Source organism: Calonectris borealis, chromosome 19 (assembly GCF_964195595.1).
Source record: "Calonectris borealis chromosome 19, bCalBor7.hap1.2, whole genome shotgun sequence".
NCBI lineage: Eukaryota > Metazoa > Chordata > Aves > Procellariiformes > Procellariidae > Calonectris > Calonectris borealis.
Window position 1 is genome coordinate 12,135,143 of NC_134330.1, and position 16,758 is coordinate 12,151,900.

Consider the following 16,758-nt stretch of genomic DNA (forward strand, 5'->3'; position numbering starts at 1 on the left):
CCCACGCTGCCTGGCTGGGTCTTCAATTTAGCGTGTCCCCGAAATAGCTAGAGGTGGTGATTTGTATTAAGTTGTACAACTGAAAGCTACTTGTGTAAGAGGATTGCTTTCGGATATGTGCATTGAAAGATCTGCTTTAAGCACAAGGCAATTCAAGTGTAACTGGAGGAGCGAATCCTGCCCAAACTGCTCCCAGAGCAGCTTCCAGATGTCAGATGGACCCCAGGAGGGACAAGCGGGCAGGACGCAGCCCTGGTTACCATCCTGCCGGGTATTCGGGGGCTGTGTTTTCCCTCGAGCCGCTGAGCAGGGGAAATGATGATTTTTCAAAGACATCTCAGCTGCCACTCCCCATGGGGACGCCGCAGCATGGGCCTCAGTGCAGGTCACCCACCTTGTCCCTCTCCGCTCCTCCAAGCTCCAGCGGTGGTGGCCCCATCTCCAGGGCTGCAAACCAGCCACCAGCACCCGCTCAGGACAGACTTGCCCCAGGGCCCTGAAGCACGGTGGGGAGGATCAGGAGAAGGATGGAGGGAGCGCGGGGACACAGGGAGGATCAGGAGAAGGATGGAGGGAGCGCGGGGAAGACAAGGGAGGAGGATGGAGGGAGCGCGGGGACACAGGGAGAGGCCTCTTACAGTGCCAACAAGTTATTTCAGCTGAGCCAAGCGGCCCACGGAGAAGCACTGCGTAACAGGGACAGCAGCAATTTGTGTGTCCCAAGGAGGGCTGGGAGAAGAAACAGTGCTAATGCCACAGCACAGAGAAAATACACAGAGTTTTCTTCAGGGCTCCCCTAGGATTTCCAAGGGAAGGCACCGTCAGGGTTTTATGGAGCATTTTACGTGAAGTGCTAATCACCACGGCAGCCGTTGAGGGCAGCAGCCCCAGGGCTCCTCCGGCACGGGGGCCACCTCTCCCAGGGCAGCACCGGCTGCTACCAGGGCTCACCACGGACGAGCAAGGGATTGGGGTGAACACTGGTGATTTATGGCTGCTTCATCCGTCAGGAAGGTAGGTGCGGGATGGAGGTGTCTGGCCCAGAAAGGAGGAATAGGTGGAGAAAAACTGGCATATATCGAGGGGAATATGGTGGGTTATGGTGGACACCAAACATGCCGGTCCAAATCTCCAGCTGTGCCCACACGCAGCTGATGCTCCAGGGTTAACAACAGTCCCACAAAAAGCTCATGTCTTGCCTAAGCTGCCAATGACCTCAGTTAACCTGACCCACAGGAGGTTGGTAATGAGGAGGCAGTGAAATACTTGTGGACCTTTATTTCTTATGGCATGAACAACCTCCCTTCCCGAGGACTTCCCTAGGAAGGTCCCCCCATGCTCTACATTCACAAGAGGTCACACAGAGGAACAGGATGACAGGAATCCCACAGCTGGTCAGAAAACAGGGAAGACCAATGCCTAAACACACATCTGGTGGCTTGGGAGATGCCCTGGGACAACTGCCTGGGCTGGCAGACGTGAGCCAGGTCTTCCAAGAGTGTTGCAGAGCAGAGCTGGTGGTTGGAGAGGTCTCTGCACCTACTAAACATCTGTGTTCAGGTAGCCGCATCTCACCCCTGATATTTTTACTCAAACTGCATTAGTTCTGCAAAATAATCCCAGAACACAACAGTTTTTAACTCAAACGTGGTCCAACACTGGGAATTTCTGACACCTTCTCCACACAGCATCCCTCCCATAGAAGCAGGAGTCAGAGTACAGGTCTCACTAGTAAACGTATTTTTTCCTGTTAACAGCTTCAATTCTTTCAGCACGGAGCATCTGGGCTTTCCAATGCCGCTGACCTTCACCCCAAAGCCCAGATGGGGTTAAACGGTGTCAAACATGACCAAGAGAACAGAAGAGTGACTGAGCAGAGGATGGGGTTGCCTCTGGTGAAGCCATGGTGGGAAGAGGACAAATCCTTCTCCCCAAGGGGCAAGGAGAGTAACCTTTCTCTAGCTTGTCTCTTAAGGAAATCAAATCCTGAAGACTAAGCTCCCATGAGGATTTAGGAGATGTTTTTTGAAAATATGGTCAGGAAAGGAAGAAAAAAAGTCATTTTGGAGACCTTGCTTGAAGACAGGTGCCCACCGCTGACCCAAATACACAAAGATCCTCCCCCAGGGTTTTCAATGCCTTAATGAATCCAAGTCTTTCCTCCACCATCCACTGAACAGCAAAATGTATCGCCAAGAACACAAGAAGACATTTTCTGGTGGAAGAAGACAACGAGCAGGTGCCCTCCCAGCTCAGCTGAGACTCGCCAGCTCCCACGAACGGGGCTGTAAAGGATGAAACACATGGACACGTCTTAGCTAGGAAGCAGCACTAGCAGCCCAGAAGATCAGATCTCACCATGACCATGGCCTGGCTCACCCCGACGGCAGCTTTCAAGACAGGCCATGACACACAGTGGCCTGGGCACAGGGTCTCGCCAGCCTGGCTGGGACACTCGGCGCACCGAGCTCAGCCTCCAGCCAGATGCAGTCACCCAGCGTGGACACCTTGGGGTTGAGAGTCCCACGGCTGGACTTTGGTGACACAATGCACACAAAGCAGCAACGTTATCGTGTCGGGTTTCTGTTGTAGGAAGACGGACAGATGGCCTGAAAATGTCCTGTCCCCCCCCAGGGCTTGCTGTGCATCGGCCTGCGGAAGCATGGTGACGACTTCTCACCACCTGCAACCTCCATTCAGTGCTTTGGGGAGAAGAGCCAGGTGACCGACCTGTTAGAGCGGCCTCCCATCAACCAAGCCCTCTCCATCGTCCACAGATACACAGATGCTCTCCCTTCCACTCCACGTGCTATCAGGAAAAAAGAAGATATTCTGCAATGTTTGTGCTTTTGATCTCTTTAAAATCCCTTTAGCATCCTCTCTTACAAAGTCTCATACAGCAATGACAACAAAGGTGCTCTAGGGAAAATTACTTTATTTTCTTTCTTCTTTAGAAATGCTTTTTACAGTTTAAGAAATGAGGTTCTTTTTTAAAAAATAATCACAATCTCAGGAACAGTCCTGTCCACAGTGCCACGGGCACCGGGCATCGCAGCCTCATGGACCTCGCCGTTAAGGTGGGAGCGTTGTGAACGCCTCTGATCTGTGCTCCTGGAGTTCAATGGGAGAACAAAAACACTCGAGCAGGACTCTGGTTTTCTTCCCACCAGCAGCTGACAGTTTGGGTCTAAATTAAAGCTCCTTCTGCAGCTGGTTCGGTCAGGCTCCTTGGCTGAAGGGCTTCAGCTGGAGCAGGTCAAGCCGCCGTGCAGCAGGAGGTAATGGGGGAGCCCTCCCACACCACAGCCCCTTCACCCCAAAAGGCTGGCTGGGCACAGGGAGGGAGGAGGACAGCGGTCAGCACTGGCACATGCCTCGGGGGCTACTAAAGGGTGGAAGCCGTTGGCAGAGGCTAGCCGGGAAGCGGTGGTGTTGTAGCCTAGTTCGGCCATTCGGCAACTGAAGGCACAGCCGGACATCGGGGGTCTGCCCCGGGTGTTTGCACACTGATCCTCTGCAACTCATCGGGGACTGCAGCCGACACGGATGTTGCATTAACAGAAAGGGAAAGGTCATCGGCACGTGAAAGTTGGGATTTTCCCAACAGAAAACAACCCACCCCACCCTCTCCTTTAAATGTAATTTTCCAGGCTGCAGTACCTCCAAACGGAGTGCCAGGCACAGCCCAGGGTCTCCGAGAGCAACACCCAGGGACACAGCACCAGACCTCGTGCCTAGGCATCACCTCTCCAAACTAAAAGAGTTGGTTTCTTGATGTAAGAGATCTCAGCCGGATTCAGTTTTCATTTACATCAGATTACCAGCTCCGCCCAAACCAGCAGCGACGCTGTCGACTTGCCCGTGCGGAGCGAAGGAAGCCATCCGCTGACACCCGAGCTCCCACAGCACGTCCTCACCATCAGCAGGACACCGGACACACAGCGGGAGCCTAACGGGGCTTTGAAGAATTGTGTGTGTTGTTCAGAGCTGCTGGCGGAGTGGGATAAAACTACTCGGAAAATATTCATTGCCAAACCCATGAAGTTGGAAAATATCTGGAGAGATATCGGAAGTTGCAGACGATATTAAGAGTGGTGCCATTCCTTATACCATTCCCAAGCTTCTGCTTCCTGGGCTTGGGGTCGTTATAGGAATTGGCACCAGTGTTTAAAATGCATAAATCTTTGTTACTCTCTGTACCGTGACACTTCCAGCAGGGCTCAGGCTTTTAGATCCAGATCCTTCCGCGGTCCCACCTGCAGAGATCCAACCAGCCTGCGGCGTTGAAATCCCCTTGGCACTTACCCTGATGGACGCAGAACGTTTTGCTGCCGAGCTGGGTGCCAGCACGTGCCGGGCTCTCCTCGCAGCAGGGCACAGAAGTCAAACGAACGCTCCCCCTCCACATCCAGCTCCAAACACTCTCCACTGTGAAGACCACAGCCCCCACCCCCCTCATCACACTGCCAGTTACAATAAATTGCTGGCATGCACCATTTGTGATTTATCTTGAGACAGAGAGCATTATAAGTATTTTCACCTAAGAAGCCCTAAAAACAGGAGGGAAGCATTAAATAAAGGCTTTACCCTCCTTCTCAATATCAAACGTCAGAAAAATCTAGGTGAATAGATTAAAAAAATCGATGTTAGCCTAGAAATGGAGACCAAAACTCAGCAGCCAGCCAGCCCAGAGTTCAGCGAGCCCCAACCTAACCTCAGCACCCAGAGACGTCTCTTGCTTTGTTCTTCCGCTGGTATCTTACATCCAAGGGGTCGAATCCCCTTTCTCTGGACCCAAACAGTGCCCAGCGAGGAGTTCTGGCTGCATAATCGGCCGCTGTGAAAGTCTTGGACCCGCCGCTCCTCTCGTGCTCTTCCACCAGCTCCTGGAAGCGGGTGTAGTTGATCCAGGTGCACCACTCGCCATTGATCTTGAACTGGGAGGAAAAGAAACGTGTTACTGAGCCAGGGAGCAATGAGGAGTACCAAATACCACATTTACGCTAAGACAAGCTGGGTGCATTAAATTGGTTACCCAGCTGTAGTCTTTTTTCATTTTCCAGCCACATTAAGGTCCAGAGTAAAGCCATCCAGAAGCTAATGTAGAATAACAGAAAAAAAGGAAATCAGGTGGACAAATACCTAGAACTTAGAAAACTTTTCTGAGCCATGTTTCACCCACGGGGTTTGACAACACACACAGATACAGGATGGCCATTTTTCTTACAGCGTTCGTCATTTAGTGCTGTCTACCAGCAGACAACCTCCTTGAGGGTTTGACTTGGGTGTTTTGCCAGACCCTACCACCACTGAAGCCCCGCTTTGCCAGGAGGAACGCTTCCACGGTGCATCCCAAGCTTTCCCAGGCGTGTCCACACTTGCCAGGTGTCACTTATACCTGAAAGACCTTGGTTTGGGGAACTGGAAGAGCCTGGGAGGAAATGTGCCAATTTGAGAGCGATGCCCAGGTACCCCTTGATGAAGGGACCTTTCCAAGGTCAACCAAAGCCCCTGCTCAGAGCGAGTGACACTGACTCCAGGGCAGCCACAGCCTGGCAAAATGGTACGGGAGCAACACCAGAGACATGTACTGTGGTGACTGGGATGGATTTGAGTGATTCTTGAATGGGGCAAGAGGGCCGTCTTTGGGAACAGGGGGAGATAAAGGGGTTTAGTTACATGAATCCTCTTTCCATGTGAGAATTTTAAGAATTGCTTATTTTGACAAGCTGAAGCTGCATTTGTCTAGCAGACCTGCTCTGCTAATTTAGCAACAGCCTCGGCTGAATCCTCAATTAGGATTTATCTGAGCCAAGAGCTTATGCACTTCATCCAAAAAAAAAAAAAAAAAAAAAGGGCGGGGGGGAACAGACTGACTCCCTGTTCGTGGTTTGTTTTTTGTTTTTTTTTTTTTTCTTTTTCCAAAAACCTGATGGCTATGCATTCAAAATGGCACTTGACTTTCTGCCCAAGAACTAAAAGCTTTTCTGGTCCGAAAAACTGCTGACACCTGGAAAATTTTGCAATCAAACATTGCTAATGCTGCCTGCGTAATTACAGCGAATTCTTGCAGGAGTCGTCCTCCGCATGGAACGGAGATGTGAGACTGCAGAGTCATAACAGCGGGGAACGAGTCTCGCCGTAAATAAACTCGCCCAACGCGCATTCTTCGTATGGCAGGGTGTAAGCCATGTTTCACCAAGGCGACACGTCCTCTCCGGTGTGCGCAAGTAAAGCGATAGCAGAGGAGACAACGTGTTGCCTGTAAAGCAGAAGGTCCCAAACAAGATCCAGGCTCAGGAGACCTGAACCTCCCTCCCAATGAGTGTGGAGGTGCTAGTGAGAAGTTCACACCACGCGTAAGACTCCCTGCTCCCCCCAGATTTGATTCACTAACACTCCGCAAATTCTCACACCAATTAAGGGCAAAAAAACCCCCAACCCAAGGGTCCAGCAAAGGCTGTAACACACATGGCACACGGGAGAGTTGTTTAGCACACGAGCTGTTGAGCTTATTCCCACGAAGAGTACGGAGCACCCCTAACACATCAGGTGGGTCCCTAGATAGCCTTGAGGCCAACTAAGAGAAACCTAGCACACAAAGAACAAAAAAGCTGCCGAGACTTGACCTCAGCTGAATAGGTAATTCGGTAAAGCCCGTTTCCTTGAAAACCAACGGGATGCTCTGATCTCAGGATGGAAGGGGGAGCTGGCAACGAGCCATTAACCCTGTGGTCAAGAGTGGCTCAGCAAGAGCACCAAAGCCACAGGAGATACTGGTGCCACCCAGACCAGCTGAAACGAGGGTATGGACTGCGGCCACCACCTGCAACCCAAACACTGGCGTAGATATTTGCCTCTCCAGAATCTTAAAGCTAGGAATTGCACAAAAACAGCGTACTATTTCCTGCAGGACATACCGAGAACTATTTCTAGACTATTTCTAGAAGAAGCCCTGCTCAGACCATTGCTCTGTCAAGCCAGTCAATGGTGATGCAGCTGCACTCACAACCGGTTTAATTGGCAATGGGTGGGTAAAAAAACCACCATCCTATGAACGGGCTGGCACCAGCGCTGGTGCTTTCATCATCCACAGCACTTCAACATCAGTATAACACTGTCGCTGCCCAGCCCAGGGCAGAAGCGGTCTCGTACAGGGATGAGAGTCTGACACGAGTTTCTGGGACACAATCAGATGGTCTCTCTCTTTTTAGAAGCAAACTACTTTTCCCCCCTGTATCATGCCGTGGCTGTATCTCACCACATTAGCTGTTCTTCCATGGAGTTAGTGACCTTTGATGAGGCTAGCGGCAGAAGGAAATAAAACCAAAGATCTCCCAACACCAGTCCCAAAAAGTCCCCGTCACCTGGAGCTGCGCAGCAGACGCAGCTGGCCCGCAGGCAGCGTGCCCAGACCCGCCGGCTCTCGGGTTCTGCTCCTGAGCAAGGAGGGATGCCAGGAGGTGGCTTGGTGAGTGGCCAGAAGGGACCTCTCATCGCTCACTCCCTGTAGCCCAAAGCACTACGTATGCTTTCCTGGGGATAAAACAGCTCCTTTGCAGGATAAAACCCTCCAGGCTCGCATACACCATGTGTGTTGCTCTGCGTCCTGAACTTTGGCTAGGTCACCAAAGTGAGATTTTAAGCTATTTAATTTTGACTCCAGCTGAACCTGCAGCTCCTGACACAATGGAGATATTAAGGCTGGGAGCCGCCTGCCGCAGACTAAGGTGACGATAGCGTTCCCACCAGAACAACTAAATGAAGGCTGCCTGGGATTCATTACAAAAGCAGCTTAAATAATATTAAATATTTTTAGTGCTGCAATAGCACAGCTGTAAGACATGAAGAAATGGGAGCAATCCTTTAAGTGTGTCATGGAAAGCAATTACTTCTGCTGAGGAATAAAAACCAGACAAACATGGGGTGGGGGAGAACAGCCTCAATTGCCCACAAGATTTACAGATTGGATTTTAACACTTTTGTGATTATTCCATAGATAATAAAAGATTTAATACTCAAAATAGTTTCACAACATCCATATAACAGGCAAGCCAATGCTAAACATCGGTGTTATTTCAGACTAATGCGGTCAGGTTTTTTATTGAATTTTTCACTACCTGGTTACGTCTTTTAAGGTGATAAATAAATCGACAAAAGACAAATGGCTGAAACCCTTACCTCATTTTTTTTTTTTAAGCTAGCATCATAAAAAAAAAGTAATAAAGCTCCTTCAGCTGGCTCTGAAGCCAGGCTGTGTTGTCTGGAAAGGCAAACTCGCCCTCCCCGAGGGCTTTGCTGGAGCAGCGAGATGACACGGAGCCAGCGCATGCCTTCCCCTCGGAGCTCGTGCTCCCAGGGTCCCCGAGCTCTGGTCCCCAAGCTCCAGTCCCCATGGTCCCACCACCAACCGCTCCCTACAGACGTGGCACCGGTGCACAGCAATGCAAAACCTGCCTGATTTCTGCAGATCCTACAGCCAGGGCAAGGAGCACTGCCCCAGGCAGGCATTAATGCTGGGAAAAAGAGAGGCTAAGGAAACAAGGGAAACTCGTAATGGCCTTCAGGCCCAGAAAAGCAGATCTAGGTGTGATGCTGGACCAGCACTGGGGACCTTTGTCAAGGGGTTACACATCTCTGCCAGGAATGGCATGGCTGGACCCAGGGGAGCCCCAGGGCAATGGTGCAGAAGCACGGAGCTACCTGCCTGGGGTTGTGGTGTCCATGGACATGGCCAGTCCCGCAAACAGTCTACAGCAAAACTAATATATATACTGCACGGACAATGAGGAGCCAGGACTAAAACGGAAAGCCAAGTTACCTGGGAGCATCAACAGAGCATGGCTAACACCTCCCTCTTCTCTTATAACTCCCAAGAGTGGATATGAACAAGAAATTTCTTTAAATTATCTTTTGCAGTAGGTTTACAGCTGCTCCGACTGCAGAGAGAGAAGCTTCTTGCTACAGAAACCCATCAACATTCATGAAGGAGAAGAGCCACACTACGTATTTCTTTTCTTATCAACATATTTGCATAAGCAATTTTGGGGGGATAAAAACATATGCATATATTGAGGATGGACAACATAGTAGTACAATTTACTACATTCCTCCAGACATGCATAACTGCTGAGAAATAAACACACGGTTTATACGAAGGGATAAAATATAGGAGAGGAGCAGAGATGGTGACATATGAAACGCTAACACCGAAAAATGGAAGTCAGCCAAAAAACAGTTAGTTTGTCCTAAAAAGGATAATGTTATATTTTTTTTTCAGAGAAAAACACACTGAAACGGGGAGGCTCCTCTTCTTCCATTTACTCTGGTCTTTCTCTTAAAAAAAAAAAAATGTAATGTATTTTCAGGAAAGGACTAAATAGTATGGGCTACATAAGAGAGTAAAGCAGAGCAGTGGAGCAAAGCCTGCTGTGGCTCCTCGCAGAGCAAACCCTGGGTTGGAAGGACAGAGTCCGTCCCCGATGGGGAGAGGACCCATGGGAAACCTTTCTCCGACGAGCTGTGTTGCAGCGCAGCATCCCCGAGGAGCAGAGGGAAGGCTGGGAAGAGAAAGCAGAGCTTTGGGTCTTGCAAAAGCTACTCTTTAATTACTCGAAGACACAAAGATTTAGTCATCCAACAAATGGATTCTTCCCCAGGCAGACGCACAGGGTTTAATGGTTAAATACAGCAGTTTTATGCGCAGTTTTAAAGACCACACACACACAAAAAAAATAAACATCAGTGGTAAGCAGGGAGAACAGCGCGTGCTTCAGTTGCAGGGGGGCACAGAAACTGGTGCAGCATCATACAGGAGGGCAGGGAGAGCCCACTGCTCCTCCGACGGCTTTTCTAGTTATGATTTCCAGCATTTTAAAGCCTGGCTTTGCCACATGTCTCAGTCGACACTTATTTTAGTTTGCATATAGCATGAGACATTAAAGGAGCATTTTCCAAAAGCAAGTCTCAGCAACTCTGCCTTTATAAGGCTAGCAGGTCCGATGCTTCCCAGTCCACGTTTTTATGTCCCATCCCGAAAAACAAATTAAACCCAACTGCCAGCTCTGCTCTTAGACATTCAGAAACTAAGTCTTCCCCCTGTCTGAGTGTTAAAATCCCCGCCAAGCAACACAAGCTGACAGCTCACGCTGCCGGGGTGCCCTGCTCCCCGTCTCCTCTCCCCACGGAGCGGCTGGATCCAGCACCGTCTGCTCGGCCCCTTCCTGGCTGTCACCCGCAAACCAACCCCCAAGTGCCAGCAGCAACGCTGCTGTCCATGGCTTTGGCGACCCAGGGCTGCAAGATGCATTCGGTGTTGCAGGCAGGGGGTTGTGTTCCAAAAAAGCTAACTCCCCCCAAAAAAGACACCTCCCCAAAAAACAAAAATCATTTTGTGCACAAAGACTTTTTTTTTTTTAAGGGAAGTAATGCGTTCAGAGCCTGCAAACGTTATAGTCCCTGCACTGCCTGAGCATTTAAACACACAGGGGGATTTCAAAAAACCCACTACTACACTCCATTTATATTCTTTCCTGAGAAGAAAACTTATCTTTGAATTATCTTTGGAGAAGCAGTCAGGATATCCTCAGTCTGTTTTTCAGTGGCTTTCCTTGAAACACTTTCTTTGCTGAGCTTAAATATATTCTTTTGCTATTGAGGAAAAGCATTGTTCTGGGGAGACGGAGTGCGGCTTTGCACACAGGTCTTAAGGAGATTTATTTATTTTTAATTCCATGCTTACATATCTATGGTTCTGAAACTCAAAAACTTCTTTTCAAGTGTCCCCGCAGCCTCCTGCCAGCTGTGCAGACAGGGTCTCTCAGGTCGGGTGAGCTCACAGCCCACAGGGTCACTGAAGACCCTTGTCCCACCCAGGCACACTACAGGGCTTATATTAAGAGTATTTTTGAGGGGAAAAAAAAAATCTGTAGTAGAAATGCTCCTCTCCTTAGAACCCCTGGCAGCAGCTGGAACAACTCAGCAGCATCAAAACACTGCAAGTTTCATCAATCTGCAGTGATATATGTGAATATTCACATGTGCATATGTGAATACATGAATACAAAAATAAATCCATCTCGGTTACTTGTTACGCTGGCCACAACTGGCCACGTGGCGGGGCAGGAGTTAACAGCCTCCCGCGTTTTCACTGTCACCAAAGAGACCAGGGGACACTTACAGGCCCCAGGTCTGCTGCAGCGTATCGGTCCTAAAGAAACAGCACAAATGCAGGGAATCGCTCTATGAACCACATCCACACGTTCGGTGGGGTAATGTACACATCTGGACTTTCTATAATGGACAGACAGAAGTCTCATGAACTGTCTAGACGGTGCAGCTGGGCTCTTGCAGGCTGCAGGAATTTAAATACCGCAGCAGCCGAGGCCGTGCGCGAAGCCAGGACGGGTAGGTTTGTCCCGCTCTCGCCACGGCTGACTTGCCAGTCTTTACCTTTATGATTCCCCTTCTGAAAAATAAAATCACATCTTCCCACTCCACTTCACTTCCCAAGGTCACTTGGCTTAGAAGCGTTTAAGGCCTCTGGTACCTGAAACAGGAGATGTCCGAGTAGAGGGTAATGCCATGTCAGACGGGTTATTTGGGAATTAGTTACCACTCCAGATTTGCAACGCAGCAGCTTTCAGCTACTGGTTTTCTATCGCTGGTCCCCACCGTCAGCCACTTCTCTGGGTGCAACATCAAAAAGGCAGCTGGAAAAATGATCTTGATGGCTCCAATCCTGAGCTCCTTAATTTAAATTTGAAGACAGCCCATCATTGCAATAAACAAAACAGCTTTTACACTTTCACACAGGGTATTATTAAACAGATCATATATAATGAGAGTGCAAAGCACTTAGATTACGCAACTGCTATGACTCTTTTCGCCACCTGCCAGTATGAAGCTCTCCAAGTCAAACAAATAATTCATTGAATTATTACACACAGTTTCGCACCTAATTAAGGCTCACAATTATTTAAGGCTCCCTTTGTTGGACAGTGGAAGTGACTGAACTGGAGTCACTCAGGAAAAGAACAAGAAATATTTTAGATAAATTAATCTTAACAGGGTCATATCGCTTGTTAAAAAGCTAAAAAACCCTTTCTTTTTAATTACCAGTTGTAACCTCAGGCTTTAGGAGGAAGAAATTAAGATTAAGCTGGTTATTAAGTTACAAATGTGTGCAACAGAAGGTAATAACCAATCCAACAGGACACCAGGACGCAGCGGTGAGGGTATCACTATATCCCATGTCCCTGGGGCTAAACGAAAATCTGCACAGTGACACCGAGCCCTGGGAATAATCGAGCTTTAAACCCCTCAGCAACTCCGCAGACAGTATCTATGAACAGGTAACAGCACCAAAAGTTTCCATCAATTTTAGATGGAAACAAAAAGTAGCCTTGTATTTATACATCCAGTGACTTAAATAAGTGCTCATTAGCAATCAGACATGTTAAAGCAGATGAAACACCTTCCAAAGAATGCCTGGAAAGGGGATTCGCTATTGTGTTTTCCGAGAGAGTGAAACAAAAAGGCGACACCAAACCAACGCTGTCCCGACCCGTGCGCTGCTGGGCCCGACGCTGGGGGACCGTTCCTCTGCAACGTGTTAGCTTCTCTTCATTACACCTAATCTTGCGTGAGTTATTCTAAAGAAAAGATTCATTATTGCCGATTCTTTTTTTTTTTTAATCCCTACCCACTGCAGAGCAGAACAGCTCGTCTGCCAATTAAGCCAGGGCTACATCCAGACAGTTTTAATTCCGATGGATGAAAAACGGATTACTTTAACACAACTGTGATCTCCTTTTAATAACTAACAGATCAAGCTCAGCAGAGCCACTTTCCTATTTGGAAGGAGACAACGGAAAGAAAAAAAACCTTCAGGAAACATAACATTTCGTACTCGCGCCTGCACTAAGGCTGTTTTTTGGCTACTGAGCCACCTTGTCCTCAGCTGGAGAGTAACCCCGTCCCCTGCGTCTGCTGCAGACACGGGGATGTTGGACCGATTTGGTGACCTTCTGACAAGAAGCAGAGCCATCCAAGTTTGGTTTTCCCCTTGCACTGTAATGCTGTCACAGGTACAGGGTAACTGATGGGCGAGCAGGCAGAGAACGTGATCCAAATTCTGGATCTGGGATGCTGGATCGCAAGGACAGCCTACGCTCTCCAAATGATTTGCGAGGCAGGAAGGAAACAAAATGTGATGGACTATTTTTCTCTAATATAACCCTTGTTAGTCGATCTGCAGCTGGTAGTTAAGTGCTTCCTTTTCCTCCCTAAATATAGATGAAATGCTCAGCATGGAACAACTTCAACGCCTTTCACCCAACCTCTTGAGCCTTCTGCAAGTGCAGCCAGGACGCACGTGAAGCCTTCACGTCCCATCTGAGCCCCCACGGTACAGACATGGGCGGTGCTGGAAAACCCAGTGGGAAGGAAAAGGCCGATTCTCTCTTTGCTGGGAAGATTTCTTGCTTGATGGAGAGGGATGAGCACCTTTGGCCAAGCTACTATCTCCCCCCAACTCATTTCAGTTCAAACTACCCATGACACCTGCCTCGGAGGTACCCGGTGTACCCTCAGCACTGCAGTTTGGTTATGGGAAATGAAATGATTACAGGGACCTTCCTAAAAGCACCTGCCTTGGGTCATTTTGTGGATGCCAGGCTCACCCTGCTGCGCTGGAGAACGCAACGCTAACCCAGACCACATCCACCGGGGAAATAACCCGACTGGTGAGACAAGGGAGGTCCGGGGCACAGGACTGCGTCTGCACCAGCGAACATCTGGATCCAGGGTATGGACTTGGATCTGCTTGTGGAAGCCAGATGTATCCATTTATTAAGGCAAAAAAGGATGACGGCAGCTTTTCTGACCCCACCAGCCATTCATTTCACCCTTTTAACTGAGACCTCCAAAGAGAGCAAAAAGCAACAGGACTTCAGGACTATTCCCTGTGCTGTGCATGCTAAATGACACGGAAATCAATCCCAGCATCACAGGGAAGAGGCAGGGATGCTCACACGTACTAGCAGACTCGCTAAGGACCAGACCAAGCAGCAGCACACGATACAAATCGCACTAACAAGAAACTCGTGGCTGTAAAGCAACAGGGAGAATGTGGCTGGAAAACAACCCACTTGCAAAAGTGAGGTAGATATTTAAATGAACATAATAGGAGATAATTGGCAGGCAAGCGTTTCAACACAACGGAGGGGGTGGTAAACACACACCTAAAGCAAATTCAACAAAGTGGGGCAGAGGGTTTTATTCTAGAAATTACTAAGATGCTAATTTTCATTCAAAAAAACCTTTGCTTCAAGGCAGCTGCAGCACATTCCCGCTTCTTAGGCACTTGTTATGGTCATCTGGAGGATACATTTATTGTTACAACCCAGGAAAAGCAGCCGCCTAAGGTCTCTCTCTGGAAAAGGTTACTTGAATTAACTGTTAAATTATAAAGTTGCCACTGTCTCAATATCTCAGCCAATTAGTTCAAACGTGCTGTAATAAATTAGATTTTTTGTCCCGTGGTGTTTATAGGATTTGCTACAAAGCAAACACAATTACTCAAGAATTTAGCACTACTGCTAAAGAAAAGCATCAAAGAGGATGGAGCCAAAACACACCAGGCGCTCCCAAGGAGAGAAGGAAACCCAGCGGAAAGCTGGGAGGAGGATGCAGAAGAGAGAGGGAAGAGGAGCTCTCCCACCCGTGGGAGCCCAGAGCAAGCTCAACCCCGGCTGTCCTCGCTTGTCCTTCAGGCTTAGGAAGCTGATACCCAGTTGACCAAAAAAAGAAAAAAAGTGGAAATACCAGTAACTAATGGTTTTTCAGGTCACGGTGAGTGGGGCGCAGGTGTTCTCTGTATTATTTTTTAGGGCTCTGTGAAGGGTAACTGGAAAACAAACATTTTGCTGTAAGGCTTCAGTTGATGAGACTTTTTAAGCTCTCCTGGGGTAGTGCAGGAGTGCCAGATGGAAAGCTCTCCGAGGTTAAGAGGGACACATCTCACCTCCCGAGACCCACCGAGCCCCGAGGGCTTTCGCAAGCAGCTCACCCGTCGCTGCAGAAAGACGCTCGGACTGCAGGAACCCGCTTCTGGTCCGCAGGAGGAAAAGAAAAGGGGACGTGTGTGGGGGAGGAGACTTGGAAGCCTAACGGTAGATTTTTAAGACTCTGAAGTACCCCAAAAATGCAACAGCTCCTATCTCTGCATCACGTTTCCCAAGAAAAGAAGATAACACCAGACATACAAACTGCAGCCTCCTCCACCTAAAATCCCTTTTTCTCCCTAAATCCCTGGCTTAAGAGACTTCAGAGCCTAAGTCCTAAACTATTATTCATCAAGTAAGCAGGTGCCAATCAATGACTCTCCATAAATCAAGGAGCAGAGGCTGCAAGCAAGATGCATTATTTCTCTGACATTTCCAGACTCTTTCGTACAGGCTGGCATTTCAATATTGGTGTTTAAAATTATTAATACCAGCATTGTTTGAACACCTCAAAACTCAGACCTAGAAGAACACAGTGAAATAAATCACATTTCCTAATGATTTTTATTACCGTCTTCCTGCAACTCCTTAACTTTTTAAAGAAACCTTTGATTTTGCAATTACTCACTACAGTTTGATTGTTCCCAGAGTACAGGTTTTCTGCAAATAATATACACTGAAAAATTTTATTCTCCACTGGAGCCTGAAATTCAGAATTAAACATAATAGAAATAAATTTATTTTTTATTAGTTATTTTAGTACTGAGTATAGATTGTTTCTAAAAGACGCCCTCTCCTAATGGCTTTGGAAAGCATAGCAGCTGTTGAACTCCTTCTGGGTCGGTATTAATCTATTCTTGTTACTAACTGTGTTACTCAAATTATGCATCAATAAGTTAGGTGGCAATCTGTTTCCTTTCTTTCCCTGGGCCCTTCACCTTAGAACGGAAAAGAATATTTTGCATTCAAGGATTTGCTCAGGCACAGTTGCCAGTGGCAACAACCAAGACTGAGACTGTAAATAAAGGTGAGTTAAAACAAAAATAGTGCCAGGTATCCCATTTTTCTTTGCTCCTTTACAGCTGTTCCCATAAAACTGCAAATTGCAAAAGCAAGCAACAATTTCGTAACTGTGCAGAATTTTTCAACAATGAGATTCTAATAATTTTCAAACGTGGATTTAAAATATTTCGGATCTTTTGCAAGTGGTGATTTTAACCAGTTATTCCCCTGTGGGTACCGTGAATGACCTCGCACGGAAAGCCCTACACCGCCACTCACTAAAACCAGCCCCCATTTAAGCGAGGGATGTGAGAGCGCTCGTGACTTCAGCAAACACCAGCGAAAAATATGCAAAGAGCAAAATCATCACAATTAGCATAATAAGTAGCTGCTCCATCAGTTGCCTAGCTAGCACATTATTATACACTTTTATTATCTTTCTATGAAGCTTTTCTAAAGCTCAGAAAGCGAAGTTGTACTTGATATTTTTCATATCCTACATCCTTTAAAATTATTTTTTTTTTTGGCATTTCACTTGTGTTCCAAATTGCGTTGATGGTATTTATGAAGGAACCCAAGTTTCAGACAAAACATTTCACGCACACACAGGCTGCTGAGACATGCTTGGCCTGCGAAGCACTCCAGTAGCGTAAAGGGATGCTGGACTGGTGTCAGAAGGCAGCACCACTACCTCTTCTCCATCATTAGGATAGAGAACGTGTATAATTGTTCTAGCTGCTTCATTTGTCCT

The 16,758-nt window shown here is 48.0% G+C and overlaps 1 protein-coding gene across 9 annotated transcripts in view; it reads right to left on the minus strand.

The window, feature by feature from the left end:
* Positions 1–2,915: 2,915 nt before the first annotated feature.
* The window catches only part of TYW1B (tRNA-yW synthesizing protein 1 homolog B), a 109,794-nt gene continuing 95,951 nt past the window's right edge, over positions 2,916–16,758 (minus strand). For all 9 annotated transcript variants that reach the window (XM_075169022.1, XM_075169020.1, XM_075169019.1 and 6 more), the window contains one exon: positions 2,916–4,937. In XM_075169022.1, coding sequence (XP_075025123.1) covers positions 4,716–4,937 — 222 coding nt within the window. In that variant the 3' untranslated portion in view covers positions 2,916–4,715. The remainder of the gene's footprint in view (positions 4,938–16,758) is intronic.